The sequence below is a fragment of the Erigeron canadensis genome, chromosome 9, assembly GCF_010389155.1.
Source record: "Erigeron canadensis isolate Cc75 chromosome 9, C_canadensis_v1, whole genome shotgun sequence".
In the NCBI taxonomy this organism is placed as follows: domain Eukaryota; kingdom Viridiplantae; phylum Streptophyta; class Magnoliopsida; order Asterales; family Asteraceae; genus Erigeron; species Erigeron canadensis.
The window spans coordinates 28,374,768-28,401,497 of NC_057769.1; the positions used below are offsets into that span (position 1 = coordinate 28,374,768).

The following is a 26,730-nucleotide window of genomic DNA, read 5'->3' on the forward strand; positions in this document are numbered from 1 at the left end:
GATAAATAAATAGTATTTAAATTTATTTATTGGCTTGTGGGAATATCACATGAATGAAGTGGCTTAGAAAGGCAGCTAGCATAGCACTATTTTTCCTCCTAAATTACCGGCAACTAATCACGTATACACTCATCATTTGTTTATCTAGAAAGAATGTCATACTATTTTGTTGCGGAGCGATTGGCGCTCACATGCCATCGTCGCCGTTGATTAATAATTAATTGATTACAATTAGGAAACATCCATAACACATACGTTAAGTTGACGAATTTTATCCAATCATTCCCCCATGTGAATGTTGGGTTAACCATGAGAAAAAAAATATGTATATTCTCTACTATATTTTAGTGGAAATATAGAATTTGGAGTTCTAAATTGACTTATGTTTGAGCAATTAGGGGAGAATTAAGAGAATGAATCTTCTTAAATACATGTTGGAAGTTTCAACTTATTTCGGTATGAGAAATTCGGATTTAATATACCAATCATCAAAAAAGTGTATAATTTAGTGAAAAACAAGAATGATACTCGCGCGATAGATGTTAAATTTGTTTAAGGGCATTTTAATCACAGCCTATAAAATACAAATAAAATGTATTAAAATGGAGGGTAAATGTGTCATTTCAGGTTCTTAAAATTAAGGAGGGAAAGATGAAGTTTATTTTATTAAGGAATATAGATATACATATAGATATTATATATATATATATAGTTAAACCGATTAAACAATTTTTAATGATAGCTGATTCATATTTTAACATATCTATGAATTAGTCCATGCTTCACTAGCCAAGCTGATAAATTACTCTGCATCTTTTTTATCTCTCCAGCATGCAGCCAATTTGATAAGGATTGAGTGACATTACTTCTTCGGCCCGAACCAAAAAATTCCTTAGATATAATGTAAAATGGATCTTATTCTATCCTTGATCTTTTAAATAGACAAACTAATATAATGATACTGGTATAAAAGAGATTTGATGTGTTTTGTCAAGATGTATATAAACCCATCAATCTGGTTCAAGAATGCCATACCATCAATGTATGCCTCAAACTAGTCGAATTCAACTAGAATGTTATTTTTTGGTCGTCTATGTTGGCAAAATACGTTACAACATTCAAAACATTCTTCTATTTCGTGCTATAACTATTAAGTTATGGTTTTCAATATCCTTTTCACATATAATCGACCAGTTTTAAAAGATTCAAAGTTTGATAAATGTGCGACTTCACATTTTGTGACCAAAGTTATAGACTTGTAGTTGGCTTAGATCATCTAGATTCAAGTGGATACTAAGATTATTTGCATTTTAGTGTTGAAGACTACTTACTAAACTTTTTATTGTCTCAATTTTTAAGCCACATTGGTCGTTGATTCTAATTTAAGCTCAACATATATTTTCAAACTCAACATGGTTCAAATCTTTCTCTAAATTATCATTTATTTTAAACTTTTATTTAAGTTATCATTTGGTTATTTCAACTTTTATTTTTCCACCTCAATCATCATGTATAATTTTTAATCAACCTTTTAATAGGCGTTTTTAACATTAAATAATTGTATGTTTATAGTAAATGAAGTTAGTGATTCTTTGTAGTGATAAGTTAGTGGATTTTTTCCCCTAAATATCAGTCGCAACTTCTAAACCTCTAGCAGGCCAGAGTGTTGTGTTATGTTGTGTTGGGCTGGTCCATTATATGGCTGGTGTTTTCTAAAAACGCTTATTCTCAATTGGTTGTTCAGATATTCTCGACTGGTGTATGTAGAATTACATGTTCATTAGTTAGTCTTAAGATTAGGTTACCTAAGGTAATCGACATAACCATATTGATAATGATATTGTTTGGTATAGCTATAATTTATTACTCACCAGATACTTACCAAATAAGAGTAATGCAACCATTTTTTTCAAATCTTTGGTTTGCCACAAGCCTAAAAATCATTTTTAGTTGTTTTCCACAACTAGCTTCCCATACATTTAGTTTATTAAAGGTTCAATATCTCATATTTTAAAGAGGTACTCGATTTTCAGCATATATTCCTTCTCACAGACAATACTAGCTATCGATCAGTTGGGTTATGTCACTTAAAGAAAAATGATTAATCCTCCTAAATATCGTCCTAAAACCTTCAAATCATGACATATGTATCCAACTAAACCTCTTTCCTAATCCCAACTTTTGATTTTGGTACATGTTAGTAAGGAAAATTTTTAGAAGGTTTAGTTAAAAGGATTAGTATAATTATTTCCCAAAGTTAAAATGTTATTTATAAAGAATTTGAACCCGTTTTAACTAATAGGCAAACACCCCCGTAAGCCTTTTGGTGTGACAAGCACAACTTAAACCTTATGACGTGAGGCTCATATATGACGCATCATTAGTTTCACATGATTAAAACGTCACTTTACATTAATGACATGTTATGTCGCCATAAGGAGCGATATATATTGCAGCTTTTTTTTAATAAAAAGTGTACAACGTTTAATTTAAATTTAAAGAGAGTTTAAACCTGAAAATTTAAACGACTTACAAAGTTAGGTGGCACACATGCCATGAAATAATGAAGACTTTTAACTACAATTTAGTGACATTTTCTCAAACTCTTATATGGGTGTTTAAATTTTCAAGTAGCACTAGGAAAAATACAATTTTAAAAACCTCTATACATTTTCTTATTAATAAAAAAAAATGGGAACAGTCGAACTTACAAATTATTGGTTACAAGATTGCGTTTACATATCAAATATCAAACATTGTTCACGACCTAATTTTCGTAGTTACATTGAAGCTTATCTAAGTTTCATATAATCTAGCAATAATATATGGTGTTGTATGGGCGGATCCAGCATGACCCATTAAGTGGGGGTAGCCCAATAAAATTTACTTATTTTAGCCTTTTTAAATGTTTTCTAGTCCATATAAAGTTCCTAACACCAAGTTTGTATACCAGATTACCAGTACCACTATACCCAATTCCAAAGCTTGTTTAGTTGAGTACAGTATTATTTAGTGTAGACCTGGACGCCCTTTTTTTTTTCTTAACTTATTCCCATTCCTTTCACATAAATTAAATATAGTTAAACAATGAATGTTCTTAATAACATGATGATAAATTTATTGAAATGTGAAAATTAATGTAACATTGATATAACATCATGAGACATGAGTCAAAAGGTACCATACATGTTGTTTTTATGTCCCAAATCCATATCTATTTGGTTGAAGGTGAAAAATTAGTTCAAGATGTATAAATGTGGTTTTTCAATTCTGTTCAATATATTTATATATATGTGTATACAAAGTATGTTCATTTCTATTATTAATAAATGAATATTTTTGTCTGTTTTAATTCTTAGTATAATTAGTAGCTTCATGCTACTATATGTTGATCATGAGTAACCTCTAGTCCTCTAAAATGATAATAGGTTAGTTGAAACTTAAAGTATTATCTGTAAGACTTTTCAGATAAAGTTCTAGTTAATTTTGACATGAGCAAGTTTAAATTAAGTAATAAAACACAAGATATCACTTTTAAAGTTTAATATATTTATAATAAACAAGTCAAAAGTTGTTGTGAAACACAATGTATCACGAGTAATATATCTAACAATCTCTTTGAGTTGACAATCTAATTCTAAAAATGTTTTTTACCTCTAAAGAATTAATGCGAATGAGACCAATACTTATTCTGAACAACCATGTATGTATAAATCTAAAGAGCTAACATGCATGCTTTGTTGGTAACCAGTTAAAAAAAATATATGAGTAATTTTCCATCGTTAATTTATTTTCACCATAAACTATTTCTTACTGAGACTGGACTGTAAAAACTTCATATCCGCATATGTATTTCTTTCAAAACCTTTATTTATGTCGAGCTACTTTTTTGCTAAAAATGTCATAATAATATATAAGGGTTTAGTATCTAACGGTTATAAGTAACTTTTACACTATTTCTATTGTGTAAATGTAATTTCATTTAGTTTAGGGATGGTTTCGGTATGATACTGGTACCAAACCGTATCGAAACCAATAAATACCGAAACCGAAAATACCAAAAATCAAATCCCAATACCGCACTGAATCTACTAAACTGGTACCGGATTCGATACCGGATTTTCGGTTCCATACCCATTTAGCACCGAATTCTTAGAGCATTACACCTTTACTATATATATATAAGCAGACAAAGTGGTTTTCTTTCTTTATATATACAAAAAGTAAGGCAGCACTCTTTGTTCACCAAATTTCACATTCAGCACTAATTGACATAAAATTGGTGAAGATTAATAATACAAATGTCATTGCAAAGTTGAGCTAGTTTTAATTGGACGTAAATATGTGATACTGTTTTTTGATACTTGTATCTCATAGCATAACTCGTAAGCTCTGCTATACACTTCATGTGACCCCACTTTCACGAGGGAAAGCGTGTTGAATTTTTATGTTATGATTTCATGGGGGATGTTTAAGTTAAAGCTGCCATGGAAAATACATTCGGTTGATTTTGATCTTGCGATACTTTTGTGTTTTGCAGCAACTTCTTAGCCTTTTTACGGTTTGTATTTTTATCAGTGTTAGTAACTTTTGACTAAGTATTATCTATTATGGGCCACCAATCTTATGTGTAATGAGTTCTTGCACGAAAACTTGCAGCAAAAAAACCCTCCATACCATTCAGTATTTAAATTCGGTTTCCCCGTACCGAACTGATTGGTACCGAAACCGATTTTATCAAATCTCGAGAACCGATACTGATACCGAATCCCTATTGGTACCGAATTTCGGTAATCTTGGTCATCCCTAATTTAGCTCATTGTATGTACCTAACCTATTAAATTGAACAATTAATGTAAAAGTGTATACGTGGCACACCATATGAGTGGTCACGTTCAAGTTTTTGATTGATCAACATTATAATTTTACATTAATCGTTCAATTTAACGGATTAATTACATACAATAAACCAAATGAAAATTGCATTTATACAATAGAAAAAGTATATACTTATTCTCTCAGATACTTAACCAAATGTATAATTATTATAACAAGCTATACAAATAAATACTACAGTTGTAATGTAATGATGAAAAACTTTTTATCAACTCTTTTTTCATATACCCAAAACGAAATGAAAGAGTGAAACAAAAATATTGGATGAAATTTGGCCATTCCACTGAAACCTAAGCCCAAAAATGACATGTCAACCATAAGTAACCATTGAATATGCTTTATTATATTCTTTTTTTATACTAAACTATATTCGGATATTCCTATTTTTAAATCTTTTTTTCTGATCAAAGTAAACTACTAATTAAATACACTTTATTCAATAACTTAATCTTTAAAAACACAATCCTTCAACTATGGAAGCTCATGCAAATGCCTTCATTTCCACAACAATTACGATAATAATAACAATGACGGTGATAATGGCAAGTAGTTTAGCTCATATAAAAATACCCACTACATTGGATGGCCCATTTGACCCGGTAACCCGAAAATTCGACCCATCTCTTCGTTTGGGCAGTGATGATTTGCCAATGAGTCATCCAAGATTAAAAAAGAATGTGACTTTGTATTTTCCTGAACAAATTGCTTTGGCAATTTCTTCTGTTGATTCAATGTGGGTTTCTTGGATTACTGGTATATTTTTATTTATTATTTTGCTCTGTTTTTTTAAATGTATTTGACTTTAGGATTTTCAGTTTAGACATTGTATTTTTTATTGGATTATTAGTGAGTGGATTTCCTGGATAGACGTGTACATCTTAATCAAAAAGACTCATTATTTCCGCGTAATTGAACTGGGGAAACCTTATCCGTTTACCTGTTTACGTGCATAAAAATGTTGTACGTGAATGTATATTCTTATTTGACCCGAATGTCCTTGCTATGACAGCCATTCAGCATAAAAGCGGAGATAGGGTCAAATCCTGTTGTGTGGTTCTTTAATCACAGTGTCACACGATTTACCCTCTCACTTGTTTGGACATGAGCCATTGGCAAGGGACCAATAATATTTAAAAGTTGTCCCATTGTAGCAGTTTGTAACCGGGTAACCGATTATATAAAAAAATATATATATTAGCCAAGGACAAGTGTCTAAAATCAATTGGTTACCTGATTACAAACAGTTACTAAAGTAAAAAAAGAAGGCACATAGTTTAAAGTTGGATAATAATATTAAATAAAATTAAAAAGTGAAAAGTAGGTTGTTATTGTATACAAGAGCAAGTACCCGCGCGTTGCGGCGGTGAGATGGTGAGGGTGATAGGTCATAGAGTGTCATAGCCAAATGCCTTTGGCGTGCGGGCTGCGCCCTCGTATTTAAAAATTCGTTGAAAGTATATCGAATAACATCTTTAATGAAAGAGCATGAAATTTTAAAAACACTCATATAATTTTTATAGTTTATTGATGTACGGTTTTTGAGATAAAAGATTCTGAAAGAATTAGAGGAATAAAATGATTTATAGAGGAGAGAGAAAATTGTAAGCATTGATGTATGGTACATCATGCATTATTAAAGCATACATTGTTGAAATTGAAAGTTGGAAGTTGAAACTTTATTTGCTTTATAATATAGCATTAGATATAGATAATTAACTATTTTTCTTCTATGTTATTTAAAATTTGAAAGGGGATGCACAGATTGGGAAGAATGTGACACCACTTGATCCATCCAGTGTTGGTAGTGAGGTGTGGTATGGTGAAGAAAGTGGAAATTATTCGAAAAAACGAAATGGGGTTTCAATGATTTATAGTCAGTTGTATCCGTTTGAAGGACTTGATAATTATACTTCCGGGATCATTCATCATGTCAAGATTGATGGTAAGAATTCACCAGCTTAATCTCTAGCCATAGTTTTAAATTGGTGTTATTGGTATCGGTAGTTGCAGGAGTATTACAACTAAACGCCTAGAGTTGTAGGATTGTACAACCCCGAGGGTTAGTGGTTGGATGCATCATGCATGGAATCTCTAGTGGAAACCCGTCAAATGCAATCTCCATAGGCTACAACTTTGGAATTAGTCACTAGAAACGTAACTGAGTATGCTAATTTGGTCACGTTTCACAATATTGGTTTGGCTGACACACTCCTTAAATGAGCCACTTAGCTGGTGTGGATCATAAGCTCATCATTGCCTTCCATTGTCCTTAGGGTAGGGCCTGTGGACCGGTCAACATTGTCTGTTATCAACATCTTTTTTGCAAGGTTTTTAGTATTTTATTACGAATATTGTGAATTGAGAATGGTATTAAGCATAATCAGTTGCTTAAAATCTGGGATAAATATATGTCCGCTTTTCGGGGGGTCTTAGGAGACGTGTTCGAACTAGGAGTGAATTCAATCCTTCTACGTGAAATTGGGTGGATTAGTGGTTTAAGTGTCAATTTAGTTTTAAAAAAAGAACTTTGCTAGAAAGGAAAATAATTGATAGGATCCATGAGAATATGGGTTAATCATATGTTAGGAACATCCTTAAGTTTTTTACTCGAAAATTTTGGACCATTATATGAAAAATAGTGTTTTCAATCATAATAATATGTTAATAACTTATGAAAGTTTTAATAGATAAAAAAAAAAGTGTTGCCCATTGACCCGCCACATCTATTAAACTTGTTTGATTATTGCCCAACCCACTCATTTTGTCAAATTGTAATTTACACTAATTGTTTAATTAAAACTTAATATGGACTATGTTTATGATAATCACTTCATTCAAACAATCAAGATTCAATACTCAGTTTAGACGCACACTTAAGCACTCCCTTAATTCGAAACAAATTCCTGATTTTACTCCTAAATAAGTATTTTGTAGGCCTATCATAATAAACAAAGAGGGGACCCACAAAGTGATCAAATGAGGATGATATACATGTACTGAATTTATCTTATGTAGGTCTCAAACCAGGTTCAAATTATTACTACAAATGTGGAGACAGTTCTATTCCAGCTATGAGCAACGAGCATTTTTTTGAAATGTTACCGTTGCCCAGCCCGAACACATACCCTCGTAGAATTGCAGTTGTTGGGGACCTTGGCCTCACATCAAATACAACAAACACAATTGATCATTTAATTGAAAATGATCCATCTCTCGTTTTAATGGTTGGAGACCTAAGTTACGCCAATCAATACCTTACAACTGGTGGCGAAGGTGCATCTTGCTTCTCTTGTGCGTTCCCGGATGCTCCCATTCGTGAAACATATCAACCACGTTGGGATGGATGGGGAAGGTAAATTCTTACCTCAAATAGGGTTCTTAGAGGTTGCAACATGGTTGGGTCATGTGGGTTCGGTAATTGGTCAAAATGGTTCACCTTTAAGTTCAGGGTTGGAATTGCTGGGTTGGCCTGCACACATTTCTTTTTACCCTTTATTTAAACTTTACAAATCTCATATTTTAATGTAGTATCAGTATGCGTATAATCTCAGATTTTGAATATAAAACGGTTTAAGAGGTTTAAGCATATAATAAGTACAGTTTAGGCAACTTTGACCTGTTTCCTTGATAGCTACTTTTTCTAAGGACTTGTTTGACCTGTTATAAAAAAAATCACAGCTCGAACTGACCTTTTTTATATTTATATTATAAATGAGTTGAAAATGCCACCACTAGGCCCTGCATTGTGGGAATTTTTTAATTGATTGTTAAGCTTGCTCAAGTACTTGAAGATTGTTCTAGTAATCTGAATGTGTTCAAATAGGTGGAAAAATGACAGGGCAAGTCGGTTGGCCAAAAATAGGTTCAGGTCTAATGGGTAAACGTTGATGAGTCAAAACAATTTTGGTAGACCCATGAATATACATATTTCCATATCCAATTTCTAATATTTCATTACTAATTACGTCTCTTTTTTTGCAAAGCCATGCTGATCATTAATTACCATCCCCAGAAACTAATTACTACTACAATTAAAATAATTTTCTGTGTAAAAAGCCGTTTATGAGGTTTTTGCAAAAGGCGGTTATTTGCCGTGCAAATAAACTTTGGACAACTTTTAAGCAATTTGACCTGTTCAAAACAAAACATAACTTGAATAGACCCATTTATAAATTCTGAGTTGAATATACACTTTTGATTAATAGCATCTGACCATTAGAGTCTACAAGATACTATCAAGATATGATAACAACAAAAATACCCAGTCCAGTCAAAGGCAGAGTCGCAGAGAAGCTATGATTAAGATAGTTTGACAAACTTTCGTGTTTAAATTCTGAAGTCCAGGTTCATGGAGCCGTTGATTTCTAGAGTTCCCATGATGGTCATTGAAGGTAACCATGAGATCGAGCCACAAGTTTCTGGCGTCACTTTTGAATCATATCTAAAGAGGTTTGCTGTCCCCTCCAACGAGTCAGGCTCAAACAGCAATTTTTACTACTCATTTGGTGCGGGAGGTGTACATTTCATCATGTTAGGAGCATATATTGACTACAATAGAACTGGTAAATTATATTACTAGCCTTTCATGCAATCGATTAATGCTAGTATTCGATAAGCATATAATCATATATGATTGTTTCAGGTGCGCAGTATTCTTGGCTTCAAAGTGACCTAAGTCAACTAAACCGAAGTGTGACACCTTGGTTAGTAGCCGCGTGGCATTCCCCTTGGTATAATAGCTATGCATCACATTATCAGGAATTCGAGTGTATGAGAATAGAAATGGAAGAGCTTTTGTATCAGTACCATGTTGACATTGTATTCTCTGGCCATGTAAGTTTTCATATAAACTAGAGGTGGCTAATATGATGGATCCGGCAGGTTGGGTAACAAGTCGAAACAAGTTTGGCTGAAAAGTGGGTAATTTTTGGTTTGGCTTGTCCTAGAAAACTTTTTTCCTAAATAATTTTAAGCTTTTCAACCACCACCAAGAGGTCTGAGGTACAATCTCACAAGGTAACATCTTGGCGGTGGCCAAGGAAAGGTTGCCACGAGGATAACCAGTTTAAGCCGTGTACATTTGAGACAAAAGACTTGCCTTCCTGGGTAATTCGAGCAAGGAAAACCTCATCTGTTCACCCCAATACTTTTTAAGTATTTAATAAAATGATTTAGGGGGCTGCTGCAATAAAATTATTGTCCAATAACTTTCAACTTGTTCGACCTGTTTCCTTTTAAGCCACTTCTTGCTCATTCTGCTGTTTAGCGATATATAATAACCCAAATTGATCCCCTCATAAGTAAATGGGTCAAAACTGCCACCATTACAATTTTACAAACCCATTTGTATTTTTTTTATATATTTAGTTTTTTCTTGCATTTGAGAATTTTTTTATCCGAGCATTAAGTATAAACCCTGCTTAAAGAAAATCAGTCTTGTTATCATAGTGATGATGTGAGGTGTTGCAATCTTTGTCTTTCAGGTTCATGCTTATGAGCGGATGAATAGAGTGTACAACTACAGTTTGGACCCTTGTGGGCCCGTGTATATCACCATTGGAGATGGTGGTAATATTGAGAAAATTGATGTGGATCATGCAGATGAACCAGGAAAGTGTCCTTCGGCTAGTGACAATGTACCCGAATTTGGAGGTGTATGTCATACAAATTTTACATCTGGTCCTGCAAAGGGCAAGTTTTGCTGGGATAAACAACCCGAATGGAGTGCTTATAGAGAAAGCAGCTTTGGACATGGCATTCTTGAGGTGAGAAATGGAAAAGCAAGATAAACCTATGTTTAAATTCCTAAACCAGATCAAAAAAGATAGGTAAAAAGGAAATGGGTAAAATGGGTTGGTTTATGCTTTATTCAAATACTTAGATTTTCATAAAGGTAATCTAACTTTTTCTATTATAATTTGATATTAGACACACTGTTACTATTTATATAAAAACTTTAAAAGTTTTGAGAAAAAAGTGTTTCGGGCCATCAACCAACCTGAACCTTCTTGGCTCGTACAAAATTTCCCTTTTAGGCTTGCTGTCCAACTCGACAGATTTAGCCATTTCTCCCCTCTCCAATACAAATCATCTTTCATAAACATGACTTATGGGATACAAGGGGTACAATCCAATAATGTAAACGATTTTTGCAGGTTGTGAATTCTACATATGCACTATGGACATGGCATAGAAATCAGGATATGTACAAGGAAAACAGTACTGGTGATCAGATCTACATTGTACGCCAACCGGAACTGTGTATGGTTTCTCCACACCAGGTAATCGTGAACCTTGTTCCTGTTCATAAACCTTGGAAAACACTTGAATGATGTTTTAACTTGATCTAGCAGTACAATCAAAGGAGGCCATCAGGTGCAACCGGATTTGGAATTCTCAAGTTACATGGTTTGTGTTCTTGTTTTTTGGTCTTTTTCATTACCTTTACATGGCTTCATCTTGTATAAGCACTATATAAAAAAATTCTGAGTGGGGTACTTAGAGCCCATTGTGTGTCATAACTTGCATTTATTGTATTTTTACAGTCTTAGAAATTATTATATTGTAATTAGAAGGTCATGAATTCGAGTCACATCTTTGCTCAATGGAAGAGAAGGATATTTATTATTTTCCCGTTTCATTTTGTAACTCTTACAAAGATATATACATATATATACACATGACATTTGTTAGACGATATCAACCCGTTTCAACTACAAAATTGTGTGCCTTATAAAACACATACTATTGGCATCACAAACTGCACTGACACCTATCCGTTGATGTAGTTGTTACTGTTACTGTTCTTTCTATACACAAATCTTTTTTAACTTGCATTTCATCTTTTTGCCTGATTCTGTCTCTTTGACATGATTTGAAACTTGTTTGTTATTTCGGTGAATGAAGGTCTGTCTGCTGGATCATATGACCAGCATTCTTCCATCAGCGCTTTCCATCCACGATCACAACGTTCAGGCACGGGGGGCCGTAGTGTATTACTCATGATTCCACCTTCATACAGAAATAGGTTCAGAGACGTAGTAACCATGGTTAAAAATGACTGATCATGTATTCGTGTCTAGGAGATAAGGATGTTAACTTGGGAAAAAACCCCGCAATTTAGGAAGTTTGAACACTTGCCTACTTTGCACAAGTTTTAAACCGTTCTGACATGTTTTCTTCCAACTAACTTTCAGTTTATTTTTTTTTTTTACCTTTTACCCATTTAGAATCTTTAGCCATACAATGTACTGAACTTGACTCATCTTCACATAAATGATTAGTATTCTTCAACAATGTGAGAGCTTACCTATGATGGCACCACAATGCATGTCTGCATATGGCTCCTCTCCAGTCAAGATTTCCCACATTGCAATGCCAAATGAAAATACATCAACCTGGTAGACCCGAAAAGCAGATAAAGAAGAAACAATTACAATGCAGGTATAAAATTCAACTTCGCATTCGGATTATGGTCTTTGTTTTGCTTACTTTCCAACCCGGAAACTGAATTAGATTTTCATCTAGAAATTGGTTCAGTTAGGTTTTCAAACTGTCTCCCAAAAATTCTATATCTTAGAAAACCAAATCTATGAACTCTAGAAAAGTGAAAACTGAAGTGACAGATAGGGTACACTGATATATGAGTATCTAACACTTACTTTCTCAGAAACTCTAGCACTACTTCCATTAAGGAGCTCTGGAGCCATCCAGGGAAGTGTTCCCCGTACACCACCCGACACACATGTGTTGCGTTTAATTCTTGATAAACCAAAGTCACCAACCTGAAATATCAAAGAAGACAAAAATGTGTATTAATAAAATGCTTTATAATTTTTATCCTGCAAAAAATAATGATACATGGTGAGTAGGGAGAATTTATAAGCACATACCAAGAAGGGGTAAAGTCACACAGCAGACAAAATCAGAATAACTACATACATATTCAGACTTTTTCGAGAAGAAATCATTCTTTTATATTAGAAAAATACAAAACATGTTGACGGGCCAACCCAAGCTAAACCGACCTGTTAAGCCAACCCATTTTCTCCTGTTATCAACCTTCCCCCCTGACAGCATCCATGTTTGGATAATGCTAACAGCATATTTCGTTTTCCCATGATTTCTAGTCTTATAATAAAGCGTTTACAAGGCTGTATTCACTAAATTATACTTGGGCTACTTTCGACCTGTTTGACGTATTCCCTTTTAGCTAATTTCTTGATTTGACCCACTTGAGGCTGACACAGCGTTAACCGACCCATTTTTAAACTGAGGGATCGGAATTTCCATCTCTTCTCTTCAAAGATGAACCTATGTTTTTCTAGTTAGATTTAGCATAGAATTTGCTTCCTTACCTTACATACAGGTCGTTGAGGATCTCCCAAATTGACGAGCAAGTTTTCACATTTTAGATCAAAATGAACGATGTTTTTCAAATGCAGGTACTCCATGCCGATTGCAGCATCTTGCATAATTATGAGTCTCTTTCTTCGGTCAAGTGATCTGCAAGATATTTTCTTATGTCTACCATCTTACGAGTGAGTCATAAGTGAATGATAAGTTGATCAACTGATTACCAACCTATCTTGCGTCAATAAAACATGTCTAAGTGACCCATTAGCCATATATTCCGTTACTGTAGATAATGTCCCCCCGGGTCCATCTGGTACCACACCATATAACGCCACCACATTTGGATGGTGAAGTCTTGATAGGATTTGAGCTTCTCTCCAAAAATCTTTAGTCTATCAAAATTGAGATTATGGTTGTAGATGAACCATTAAATTATAACTCAAAAGTTGACATGAGTGCAGGTAACCTATCTAATGCCACGTAAGTACAGTCAACATGGTCTTTTACGAAAAGTTTGAGACATTTTAGCAACAGAGGTAAGAGGTTGATTACTTGAAATAGAAAGTTGATCGAATTGGCTAAGTTATTATTATGGAAAAAGGCATGATCAATTTTTACACTACTGTATATCCTGTTGCGCCAATGACTTACCAATCGTTCTTGCTCTGACTTTTTCCCTGAAAAACAGCTCTTTTTGATCCTCTTTATAGCAACATCCGTTCCCCTCCACTTGCCATGATAAACAGTTCCAAATGTACCGGATCCTAGTTCACGAAGTTCTTCAAGATCACTGTTTCGTATGATCTGCATATATAGAACCATTGGTTAAAAGAAAGCTAAAAGCTTTGGTCCTTAGAAGGACAAATTGTATGGGTCAAATAACTGACTCATTTATAAGTAAATTGGTCCATTTGGGTTGTGTTTTGTCTCAAACTGATAATATCAAAAGATTAGCTGAAAGGGGGATGTGTCAAATGATGTGAAAGTCGCTAAAAGTCTATTTAGATGGTTGTTACTAATAGTCTTTTATTAACTTGAGTAGTGCATTCATTATTTACAAAAACTGTACAAAAATGTTTGCAGGTCAACCCGACCCAACCCAACCGGGTCGTTTATACTGGAAACCTTTACTCAACCCACCCGACATCCCCACTTTGCCACCCTTAAATTCTGTAAAAGAGAGGTAAGATGGCACCCACTGTAATCTTTAGAGGTAAAATGTTGCTACCTGCAAACCACACATCCCTGCTTCAGTTTCAGCTACTGTCCCACCACTATTGCGTTTAGCTTTCACTCCCTTTTCCTTTTCAACATCCTGGAAAGGGTGAAAGCAAAATTGCATTAAAATTGCATTAAAAAGTAAGCAACTCTTTTTATTCTAAAGAAAACCATTAGTATTTCTATACTTTTAATCAAGGGTAATCTTGAGTCAACTGGTTTCTACGTCCCACATCAAAAAATAATCAACATAGTCAAAATTAGAAACACATCAACACCGTGCCCCAGTAACTTGTCCTGGTGACCAGGTCCATCAATAGATTATTTAAAAACTTTGATGGTTTTCTGTGGCCTAAAAAAGTTGGTTTCCTAGAATACAAATTTGATTTCTTTTTTATGCAATTCGCACAGGTTACCTTGATTTTAGGTTGAGCAACAATCACATTTTCTGTGTCTCTAGGGGTTAAAACTTTAACGCCATGTTCATCTTCAATATATGGCTTAACTGCCTCTGATGATGGGATATTAGAAGGCCGATTATTGGTTACATCTTCAACAGTAACAGGAAACCCTGCCCTATTATCATCTAATATTAGTGATGAACTTATGTTGCCGACATTTGAAACATCACGGCTAGTAGCACCAGAAATGGACGGGCTTGTAATGTATGGGCCATTCTCATTTAAAATGCAGTCTTTTTCGGTAGATGTAGATAAAAGAACACTACTTTCAGCATACACGTCTGCTCTTCCTCTTTCTGATGATGTATCACGTTGCCATCCAGAAGATAAATTAAAGATCTCATTACTATTTTTTGCCATCCAGTTTGTATTAGCGCTAAAGTCAGAATTTGGATAATTGTTACTTTCGGGTGTTTGACTTATCTCCATCATCTCTTGTTCATGCAGAAAAACAAGAGGTGGCATCAAAGATGGAATAACTTCTTGTAGTAGAGGATTGTAATCTGCTTTTAAAATAAGCATAGCAAGTAAGTTAAGACATTAGTTATTAACTTATGAAAAGTATAAGTGGCACAATGGATGGGTCGGGTGACAGATCAAAGGGGCTGGGTCGACCCAAGATAACTTTGTCTGCAAACTTCAGATTTTACAACAAAGATTATTACGCTATATACTATTTTCTCATTGATAATCAAGTTGTTTGATTGAAATGGGTTAGGATGTTTTATACATTGAAATGGGTGACTTTCAGTCTGTTTCCTTTAACCCGTTAAAGATAATACATAACCCAAATGAGAACTAAATGAGATATTGGCTTCATAAAACTTACCAGAATTATCTCCGGAGGTCCCAATATTTTTGGACTGAATTGCAGAGTCAGTAGTCAAAGGTAAAAGAGAAGAAACATTATCCCTAAATGGGTCAGAATCAGAAGAATGCGCTTCATATATCTGGTAAGGTTGGTTGGCACGATAGCCAGTGACATCAAGTTGATGAAAGTTATCGTATGTCGGTTGGTCCCCTCTATCGTTATACACCATCAATTGTGGATTCAATGGATCATTAAGCTCAACAGGAACATGTGAGGGAGCTTGCAAATATGATGTCATTATATCAACCGGATTCTGAATCACCTGAGTTGAAGTAGATTCCGTAGTACTTCCCAGAAGATCCTCCTTGCTATAGTTTTTCTGAATACGAGAACCTGTCAAACCATTAACAGCAACCACGTATTCATAGCTTTTATCACTCGGCTGAAGTGATATCGAATCACTAGAACACGGGCTCTCAGGATCATTTAAAGTAATCAGAAAGATTCTTAATCTTTGAGACCCTTTTTCTAGTTCATGGTATTCCTCTATCATATGATGCAAATCCTCGTCCGAACATACGGATATTAGTGCATCAAGATCCTCATCAGGAAGCTGGTACTTAATTATATGAGACTGGTTAAAAATGGCAGAAGTTTTGTTCATAAAATCTTGATAAGTAAGATTTTTCTTGATAGATATAATCCGTGTCTCTCCTCCAACGTATCTTAATTTCCCGTCACTTGGCCTGGGCAATATTTTTCCACCAAAACTACATAAAAATTTTATTTTACCGGAAAGAGAACCATGTGGGACTCGTGATACATAAACTTGATTATAATTATACCGATCATTATGTGTTTCATATGTATATAATCCCCGGGAATCACAGTCTTTATGCTGACATCTGCTTATTGCATCAGAATATGCATATTTTACCTCTTCTTCTGGTTGCTTTTTGTCAGACCAAAAGCCCGAATAATCAGTATCATTTTCAGGATTTTCAAAAACAAGCTGCTGCTTCAGATTAAAATATTGCCTTTCTCTCATTCGGCGTTGATCAGACACATTTCCTGATGGACCTCTTGACAATGCAACATGGTCTTGAGGATATTCTAGAGGAGAATCTTCAATAGTATCTAGCAATAGATTTCTAGGTTCTCGAACATGCTTATGGGAAGATCCTTCACCCGTGTTTACTTTTCTTATTATAGGTGTACGTTCTCGATAAAACTCTGGAGAAAACTCTTCTCCGGTTTGTATAGATAGATTGCGTAGACGAGAGTCTAATTCACGTTCATCTATAGTTATACCATCCTTTTGTGTGCCCGAAGCACCCAAAATATCACTAGTCATGGCCTCAAATAGAATTTATTGATATACAAAATTGGTTAAAAATGCAGTAGGATTATAGCCTTCTTTTCCTTCTAAAGATTCGCACTTGGCATTCCTAAACACAAAATCGACAAGTAAATTGAAGTAACAAATTTTTTATAATCAAAACCGGCCTCAAACAAAACTTTGTTATCTCCCGTGTATTACAGAAAACTGTATTCGTCCTGAAAAACAGTCTTCCCGTCTTCACTTATTGATCAAATTAATGCACAGAATTACACATATATGAGATGAATCAATATCCAACGTTTCATTACCCCAATATGTTGAATGATGTCATTTGGTTTCAAGGTTTTGTTGTAAGATCAAAACCACAATGGGGGGTTTCGAGAGAGAATTTGATATCGAGAACCGGATTTTGTTAGATTCATGAGGTGCAAAAAGATTTGGAGAGAAAGAGAGAATAGAGGAAGTTTTGATGGTTTGAGAATTTTGGGATTTTTAGGCGCTAAACAAAAAGGAGGGAAGATGGGTGACGTACCTAACCATAACTAACTTATAAATTGTAAAAAATTTTAATACCAGTCAAAATGAATTGTGTTGAGGTTTTTTGAATAAAATTAATAAATAATTTTGCATAACACCTTATTAAAAAACGCACATGCTAAATATTTTTTCTCATCCAGACTTCACTTGACATTCCTTCTTTGTTCTAAAAAAATAGATAATGGTGAAAAGTTTATGCAACCTTAGCTGTATTTTGACTTTGATTTTAGATATTAAGCCGAGGAATAAATAACTAACCGTAAATTTTAAAGTAATTTAAATATTTAACAAGTTACAAAAATCGAAAATGACCTATTGACCTATTGCTATTGTAGAGTGACCTCATTATGTGACAAAATTAGAAGCACTCTTAGACATGCTTGAATTTTATGACTGTTTATTTCTATGGTTCCATGCTTATATGTTTCACAACATAGTTACTTCTAAGCTCCCCCACAATACCCTACTCATGGCAAAATGGGTATGGTTGAGTTGATGTACGGACAAACCCTTATATATTATATGCAGCCTCTATCCAGATACTTTAAATGAATTTTAGAAAATGATAATTATCATTATCAATGTTACCTTCTAAAGTTAAGTACTATTTCCTAGCATCTTGTAGATCCTGAATTAACAATGGGACTTTTTGGGATCATTGTTAACTTATACTTAAGTTCTAAATTCCAATGCATTTGGAACTGGAGCGACCAAGTATTATATGTTGAAACGTCAACTTATTTCAGGTACCCAAGATAATTATTTATCATGATTTGATTTATACTGTATGGTAATGACGCCATCTCCCATCTCATATTGTCGCGAAGTTAGTTTACATAGCCAGCCGCATTGACAGATCGTGAAGCTATTTTATTGGAGAGGCGGCCCAAGATACAAAGATCTCAAACCCTCCTTCGTCCCTATGAAGACCCGTCCTTGACCAGCCACTCTAAATGCTTGTAAGATATACCTGATATGAAACATTTCTTCTAAAACATGCATACAAAAACAAGTAATGACAAAGATACATATTCATATAAACTGATTCCTTAATAACTCGTTTTTATGTAAAGTTCTGTTCAACATAGAGTCAAAATAAGATTTCTTCACGGCTTCACATTAAGCTTCAGTCTTGAGTGAAAATCCCAGCTAATTAAGTGATAGAATATTTGCATACAGGGCATGATGTTTTCCTTCCCAGCCATTGATCAATGCACTGTGAAACACAAAAAGAAAAGGAGAAATGAGACGTTTAGCAACATAGCATGAATGCTACTATATATTGCCAAATCCCTACACATTGTTTGTTTTAACGTTAAACCCGAAGACCAAGACATGGCCACGGGGATACCCCTGTTAGACGGCATTTCTAGTCAAAAAACTCTCCCTCCTTGACTAACTTGAGAGAGGAAAACCAACCATGTTTATCCGGTGCATAAAGGTTCACCTTTTAGTCTTTTACAGTAACTACTGGATACAACCGCTAGTTTCCAACATCAAGTTTCAGTATTTAATGTATGAAACAGATCAACAAATCTGACCCACATATTGACGGATAGGTTGATATGAGTTGTGTTTTAACTCAAGCGTGCAAAATCAAAAAATGTTGGCTACAATGAGAATAGGCCAAATGGGCCAAAAAGGTCAATTTGGTTTGAGGTTTCAAAAAAGTATATATTTAATATGCAACAAACATTATTTTAAAGGGGCAACCTCATATTTCCCCCTCCTAAATCCTTAAATTTCAAATATATCTATTCCAAACCATGCTTAAAAAGCATTTTACATGGTGCATTAAGATTCGTATTTTGGGTATAAATGATAATAATGGGTTTAGGAGGGGGAGATGTGAGAATTCATATAATTAACTACATAGTTACTTTTGTCAGAACATTTTTATCAATCATAGATTCATATTAATAACTTAACCATTTAGAAGAGACTGGGATGATATCTGTTTCAGTCAAATCCACCCAGCCCATTTTAATCCATATCAAAAAAGATGACATGGTTCGACCCCAATCTGTTTTGACCTGTAACCCAACTAATTTGAACCATGGGGCTGATGTCTTTCCTTCAACGATGGATATTCAACATAACTAAACAACACACCAATACAGCTATTAGATATACACACAACCTATATTACCCTACTACCATTAATTATTTTATCCCATCTATATTAGATCCTATAATAATACTACACAAATCAGACACCCATACCATTGCAACATATAAAGCTTAGTTTTGTATTTATATAACAAAATAGATAATAATAGCAAAGTAAATTTTTGACTTTCTTACTCCTTTGTGAAATCTATGAAGACAAGGAAGAAGTCGAATAGTTTCACCAACACTGGGGATTTCAAGACAAATTGCACATTCCTGACTAGTTTCAACCTGCACAACGCCACACAAAATAGTGATATTGAATGATGATCTTGTAAGAAATTCACCCCGTAAAAGTTGAATACATGTTATAAATGTTAACTACCTGAACCACTGACACAGGCAAGTTATTAATCTGTGCAGGAGTTGCACCTCCATGTTGGTGATTATCCTCATCAAGAGACAACAACATTTCATAATCATCCCTGCACACAAAGATGTGAAATATAAAAATTAGAGTATCGCTATAACTCTTCTCGATTAGGAAAACAGTAAGTAAACAATCATATACACATATACCTATGGACTGCGGTTGGGTTGACCTGCCAACCTTTTTTGTTTCTTTCAACCGTATTATATAAATTCTTGATGTATTCAATATTATTGAAAAAACTATCTGAAGATATTAAACTTAGCTTTTTAAAGGAATTTAAAAGAATGTAAGCTTTTAAATACACCTTGGGTACTTTCAACCCATTTGACCTATTTCACTATTAACCAATTAACCCCTTAGAAAAATGGGTAACCCAGAGTAGCACCTCTAAGTAAATTAGCCAAATTGCCTCTAAAATAGCACTACAGACCCCTTACAGAACCATGTTTAAGTCCAAACCTAAGCAGGACTTGTAATTACCAAGGTCTGTCATATATAGAGTAAATGCATGATGGAAGCAAATTCAAACGCAAGTATCTCATAAATAAAGATGACAAAGTAAATATTAAGAGATATCAAACTTTCTTACTCATTAAATTCACGCCCGACTTGTAAGAGGTTCCTAGACATTCTCAATTCAGCAATAGCCGTCAATGCTTCTGGCATTCCCAATCTCTGTGATGGAAAAAACGATCAGATATGAACATACCAACCTATCTAAAATTGCTGCGTAAGAATCAAATAAAAGTAAAACCGAACTGCTTTAACAACAGGGATATTCAGCAAGCCAACATCTGTTTTGATATTATAGACGAAAAAAAGGAAAGAACCTCAGCATTTGCAACTGCAGGTGTCGGTTCCTCAGCATATAACTGCTCTTGCAATTCTCTAGCTAACATCTCATCTGCCTCAATCTGTAAGGATCTGATACTTGAATCAGCGCTGGGCACTGACACAGGATTTGAAGTACTTGTGGCACTAAGGTTCTTGTTCCTTTTTGATCTTGAACTTGAAGGTTCTGCAGCAGTGTCAACGATACATGATATAGGGCGTTTGCCGGAATTTCTAGATGCAGAATCCTTCCTCTGTCTATTAATCCTTAGATTATTTGCATCAGGAGACAGTAATTGAGGCACACCATCATCACGATGTTCAATATCTCTTCCAATTCTATGATCTGTTTGCATAATCTTCTGTTGTCCATCATCTCTTTGCTTTCTTTTATTGTGTAGGGTTCTCAATGTCTGTGTTTCAGCAGAGCATCTAGGGGTATCTACACTAGAATCACTGCTTTTATCAGCTGGTATTTTAAAAACAAGCCTCCTGCAAACGCATCTCACAACCAACAAATGAAAATCGCACTAAAATAAATATTTGCTCGATGTTTCAATTAATAACTCAACTACTAACATATCTACAAAAAAGAAGCTTATACACAAGTTTTCAATTAAAAAATAAAAGAAAAGAAAAAGAAGATGAACTGAATTGATCTGACCATTAAAGAAGGTCAACAGCAAAATCTAGATCATTTTTGTATAGGAAACCAGACCACCCGATATGTGGTTTCTTTTAGGTTCAGAACCCGAAAACCCGCACAATCACTTCACTATTAGACTAATTTAAGAATGTTAAAAGACATTTTAATTGTGAAAAAAATGCAATTCTTTTGTTGATTCAAAAATTTGAAACAAGGTATTTATTATTTTAGTTGATAGACTTTGTCAATTACCAGTAGATAGTAATTTTGTTAACCAATCAATACAAATATATGTCTTAGTTTTGATAACAAACATTGACTTCTAATTGAACCAAAAGTAAAAAGCAAATTAAGATTCGGCTTTGTTTACCAAACCACATTTGAGGTGAGGTTCAAGCCCTCTCGTAGCTTTGGGGTTAACCAAGATGCGAACACCCATTCATAGAGCTCTTATTCATTGACTCGTGATCATGAATTGAACTGAATCAAGCAAACTCAACAGATAATAAAGAAAGCACCAATTGATAAACGATATTCAAATGAACAAGTTATAGTATTTTGCTACCTATGAGATAAACGGGAGCTTTCTGCAGCGGGCTCTTGAGATGAAGGATGATGAGATACTCCTTTTCCCTTGTATCTACTTGAATATATGGCTTCAGCTACCAGATCCTTAATATCAACCACACTGGATTGACTACCAGACGCTAGTGCACCAGAATCACTCCGTTTTTCTCTTACCAATCTATGAATTTCACGCATTACTGGTATGTCATTAGCTTTTACTATACTATTGGATCGACTTTCAGATGCAGGTGCACCAGAATCATTCCGTTTTTCTTCTTCCAAGTCAACAACAACACGCTTTGCTGCTACAGTTTTCATTTTTGCCACATTACATGGAGATATACATCCATTCCGCACCAACATTCTCTTCTGAGGAACTTTAGACGTTGTACACGATTCCAAACTCGTAGATGCCTTACTTTCGTCACTACGGCGAGCTACATGAATAAATCCAACCCCTTTTCCACGGTCAACACCCGGAACTCTATCAATACTATTTAGTTCATATGATCCAGAAGCTATCTTCGGAAAACCATTAAACTGTACTACACCTTTTCTATCGCCATTCTCTCTACTAACACCAGAACGCCTATGCACGTTTTTCTCAGTCAACCTATGACCTAATCGACGTATTGACTGACCAACGTCAGAAACACACAAATCTTTTCCTTGATCATTTCTAACATCATCTATACTCTGTCCAACATTGTTAGAAGTACTAAAAACCACAGATTTTCCGCAACTATCAGGACGAACGAACAATCTTTGTTTCCGTGTATTCAGATTTTCTTTTTCCCTTTCCTGACTTCTTATCGTTTCACAACTATAATCCTTACTCGCTATACGATTATTTTCACGATTAATAACGGCATCATCACTCTTCGTCCTAATTCTAAATCGGTCACAATTACGTAAAACTGGCGGTCTTAATAACCTATCGGGCGTATCCGGAACCACTAACACTTGATCAACATCTATATAGTCCATTGTCTACATCACATCAAAATTCAAGCATATTTACATATGTTAATATATATACTGATATACATATGCATATATAAACTTATATGAATTTACATACATTACCATTAATTGTATACAATTATTATATCAGTTAATTTATAATTCATAATAATAATAATAAGATGTAGAGACAAAAAGATAATAATAGTAAGTTAAATAAAATTAAAAAGTGGTTGATCATACCGTTGGTTGTTGTAGTTGGAGCTCCTTATAATATTTATGGTTATTGTTTAAAAAAATGGAATTATTTTAGGATGATGATGATGATTATAAGGTGAGGGCGGTGAAAATCGAGGGACCACAAATATGCGAAAAAAAACCCGTATTGGACTTGACCTTTTGGGTAGGGTTTCGGGCCGAGTTTACAGATCTCGTCACGGTTAGGTGAGAATGAGATTGAACTTTTTACTTTTTAGGGCTTCGGGTAATAATTTATTTTTTATCTTTCAGTTTAATTACTCTTTCAGATCATGTTTAGCTATTTAGATTTGGTATTAAGAGCATTCGTACTCGTGCGTTGCGATGAATACCATTGAAATAGAATACAAGTGGTGGTGATGTTTTTGAGGAAAGTGGTGGAGGTGTATGTATTTTTGTGACCGAAAGAAAACAATAATGAAAATAAATGTGGAAATAAGGGAAGGAATAAGGAGGGGTAAAAAGATAAAATCGCATTTCTCAAATCTTGTAAACTTTCAACAGGGGTTGATAATTTTTAATAGGGAGTATAAATATAGATGTTTTCATTCTTTTTTTTTCTCTACAACTAATTGTATGAAGTTATTGCATTTAGTATGTTTCGTATACGACAATATGAAAAACTACTTGGTAGGTGATGGATGGTAGTTGATGACTAAAAGTTGACCGATAGCTGTTAAGTGGTAACGGTTATCTGTAGCTGAAAGTTGTTAGTTGAAGTTTTTTAGATATATTTATGTGTTTGGGAGAGTACCGATGATTTTTAATTAAAATGTATACTCTTACAAAAATAGACATAATTATGAAATCAATAATAATTACATTCCAATGGCGGAACTTGAACAATTTCTATGGAGGAGCGGAATTCAATGAGACATAAAATTTAGCTTTGTTAGAGAGACTAATACGTAAAATGAAAATTATTTTTGAAAAATATATAAGAAAATTGGTATTAAAAATAAAAATTTGAAGGGGCTGGAACCCCCTTTGGCCCCTTAAAAGTTCCATCCTTGCCTGGAAAGCTCTCATCTTGACATGCCAGACTAAAATCGCTCCTACAATCAAGTAAACAAAGTCAAAAAACTTACAAGTTGGATAATTATGCAAATTCAATATTGTACTAATGCTACGTAAACTATATTCTATGTTGTGAGCAAATGATCCACATTACTGGTTTTGAATTTTGATTTCAATTGTATTTTTGTTTTCGTGAATGTAATAAGTTACCATTTGTGTTTGTGATTTCAATACATCAAACACAATATTAGTAGAACTTTTCTCTGAACTTGTAGGGGCGATTTCAACCACCTAGGCCGCCGGCCACTTTCGGCCAAATTCGATCTGGCCACTTTTTGGCCGGATTTCGATTTTATTTTGCTCCCATCTTGTTCCTTGTACAATTTTCTTTAAATCCATGTAAAATACAATGTCACATTCACGAAAAAAGAAAGGAAAAAATGAAAAAACTAATGAAAGAATCTTAGAAAAATAGAGATAAAATGATCAAGCATATATACAAGATTCTGAAGCTAATAAAAGATATGTTTAATCAATTTACAATCTAAGATCTTCCTCTTCAATCTCAAAATCCGTTGATTCTAATCAATCAGCCGCGAATTTGAATAAAAAAGATGCAGCCGCCATGCCACCTCCACGTTCTGATCAACCGTCGACACAAACCACCATGCCGCCACCATTAATTCTGACCGCCTCTGATCAATTAAAGGTTGGGGAGGCTTTGATTGTTGCTGGTGGTGATTTTCGTACGAGATCCATTGCACAGTCGAATCTAGGGTTTTTCCTAAGAAATCTAAGGTTTTTCCCCGCCGTCAGCCGCCACTGAACAATCAAAGACACAATTAACTGATGGGGTTGGTGCGATTTTGATTGGGGATGGGTTGGATTTGATTGATAAAACTCAAATTGATCTTATGGATGCAATTTTGACCAAAAAATTTGATAAAAACCCTAATATGGGTTGCACCACCGTACAACCACCACTGGGTCGGTGGCCGGACACCATGGGGGTCCACTTGATGCTCCTAAGGTACCGGATCCTTATGTTCGAAACCAGGTCCCACCAAGTCACAAAATTGATAAGCATTTTGGTGTTGAACTCGAAAGGATAAATCTTGTGATAACCTTTCTTTCACATCGATCACCATTGAAAAGTGGTTGATTTTTGGGATAAAAATGTTGTTTTGAATGTTGATGATGATAGGAACTTGAATGATTCCCCTAGTGATGGTTTGAAGTCGACTGTCGAACCAACTTTGCATGGTTTGCATGCAAATGTTGGAATTAGCCATGTACCTCCTATACCGGATCCTCCCAAACTTCCTCCAGGTTCTGATTACTTCAAACGAGCTGCATGTCATGTAAATGACATCCATACTACCACAGATGATGCACCAAAGAATGATATCACCCTGAATGACCTTAATGGACATCCTAATGTAGATGCATGTTCCGTGCTCAAGTTATTGTCCGTCGCAATGCAATTTTATGGGCTGCTGAAGTTCATGATGACATCATCTTTAGGTCGCGATAACAAGTACGTGTGAAGACCATTGAAGCCCACGAATTTGTATGAAGCCCAACCCGCAAATTAGCCTATAAATATAAGAATTAGGTTACAACCGAGGGTTGATGGTTTTAGACTAGTCAGAAGAAAGCTCTTTACTTGGACGGGCTAGAGATCTATCCCCCGTCCCAACAAGATGTATACTCGTTTGGTGCTTATAATCTTATGATTAATGATTGTATACGAGTTTTGCATTTGTATTTGCCTCTAATTCTTTGTTAACTCGTACTTATATGTTCATGTTTATTCAAGAATACTCAAAGACGATTATAGTTGGATTCTGCACTTTTGTGGTCATATAAATCGTGATTTAAACGGTCCTACCTGTGAGGGCATCTTCTTTGTTTAGTCGTATTGACACCCAGTCAATATGTCTGCTTTTCATTTTTTTGACATATAAAGTTAACCAGGGCTACGGCCTTTTACCAAAAAATACGTCACTTTTCACGATAATTATAAAAAATATAGATTGATGGAAATATATTTCTTTTTACTCTCGTATAGAACAAATTACCTCTTCACCTTTTCAACTTTTAACTATTTTTAGTTATTTTTCAACTTATACACTACATCTACCCAATATATCCCTTAAATATTTTTGTTAGTGCAATTTCTATGCACTAATTATTGTCCACTACAATCAAATGTATGGGCTGATCGTTGTGAAGAAATGACGTGAACAAGGCAATGATGACGTCAGATTCACCTCGTGATGACAA

At 34.5% G+C, this 26,730-nt stretch overlaps 3 protein-coding genes across 3 annotated transcripts; 1 reads left to right on the plus strand and 2 right to left on the minus strand.

Annotated features, from left to right (window-relative positions):
* The first annotated feature begins 5,276 nt into the window (after positions 1 to 5,276).
* Positions 5,277 to 12,004, plus strand: LOC122580960 (purple acid phosphatase 23). Its single transcript, XM_043753107.1, has 9 exons — positions 5,277 to 5,649; positions 6,647 to 6,838; positions 7,912 to 8,248; positions 9,241 to 9,458; positions 9,539 to 9,729; positions 10,380 to 10,661; positions 11,052 to 11,177; positions 11,250 to 11,304; positions 11,803 to 12,004. Exons 1-9 carry the CDS (start codon positions 5,370 to 5,372, stop codon positions 11,958 to 11,960), a joined length of 1,839 nt encoding a protein of 612 aa, XP_043609042.1. The 5' UTR covers positions 5,277 to 5,369; the 3' UTR covers positions 11,961 to 12,004.
* Positions 12,005 to 12,185: 181 nt separating this feature from the next.
* On the minus strand, positions 12,186 to 14,530 carry LOC122583481 (serine/threonine-protein kinase CTR1-like; the record flags this gene model as incomplete). Its single annotated transcript, XM_043755880.1, has 6 exons — positions 12,186 to 12,293; positions 12,558 to 12,680; positions 13,254 to 13,401; positions 13,480 to 13,643; positions 13,903 to 14,055; positions 14,480 to 14,530. Coding segments are annotated over 6 exons (747 nt in total), but the record flags the coding sequence as incomplete, so codon positions are not given.
* Positions 14,531 to 18,651: 4,121 nt separating this feature from the next.
* On the minus strand, positions 18,652 to 23,496 carry LOC122581730. The gene is made up of 7 exons (XM_043753996.1): positions 23,413 to 23,496; positions 22,205 to 23,196; positions 20,993 to 21,485; positions 20,752 to 20,837; positions 20,115 to 20,214; positions 19,925 to 20,020; positions 18,652 to 18,836 (listed from the first exon to the last, which is right to left on the minus strand). The coding sequence occupies exons 2-7, from the start codon at positions 23,191 to 23,193 to the stop codon at positions 18,774 to 18,776; spliced, it is 1,827 nt and encodes a 608-aa protein (XP_043609931.1). The 5' UTR covers positions 23,194 to 23,196; positions 23,413 to 23,496; the 3' UTR covers positions 18,652 to 18,773.
* Between the last annotated feature and the right edge of the window lie 3,234 nt (positions 23,497 to 26,730).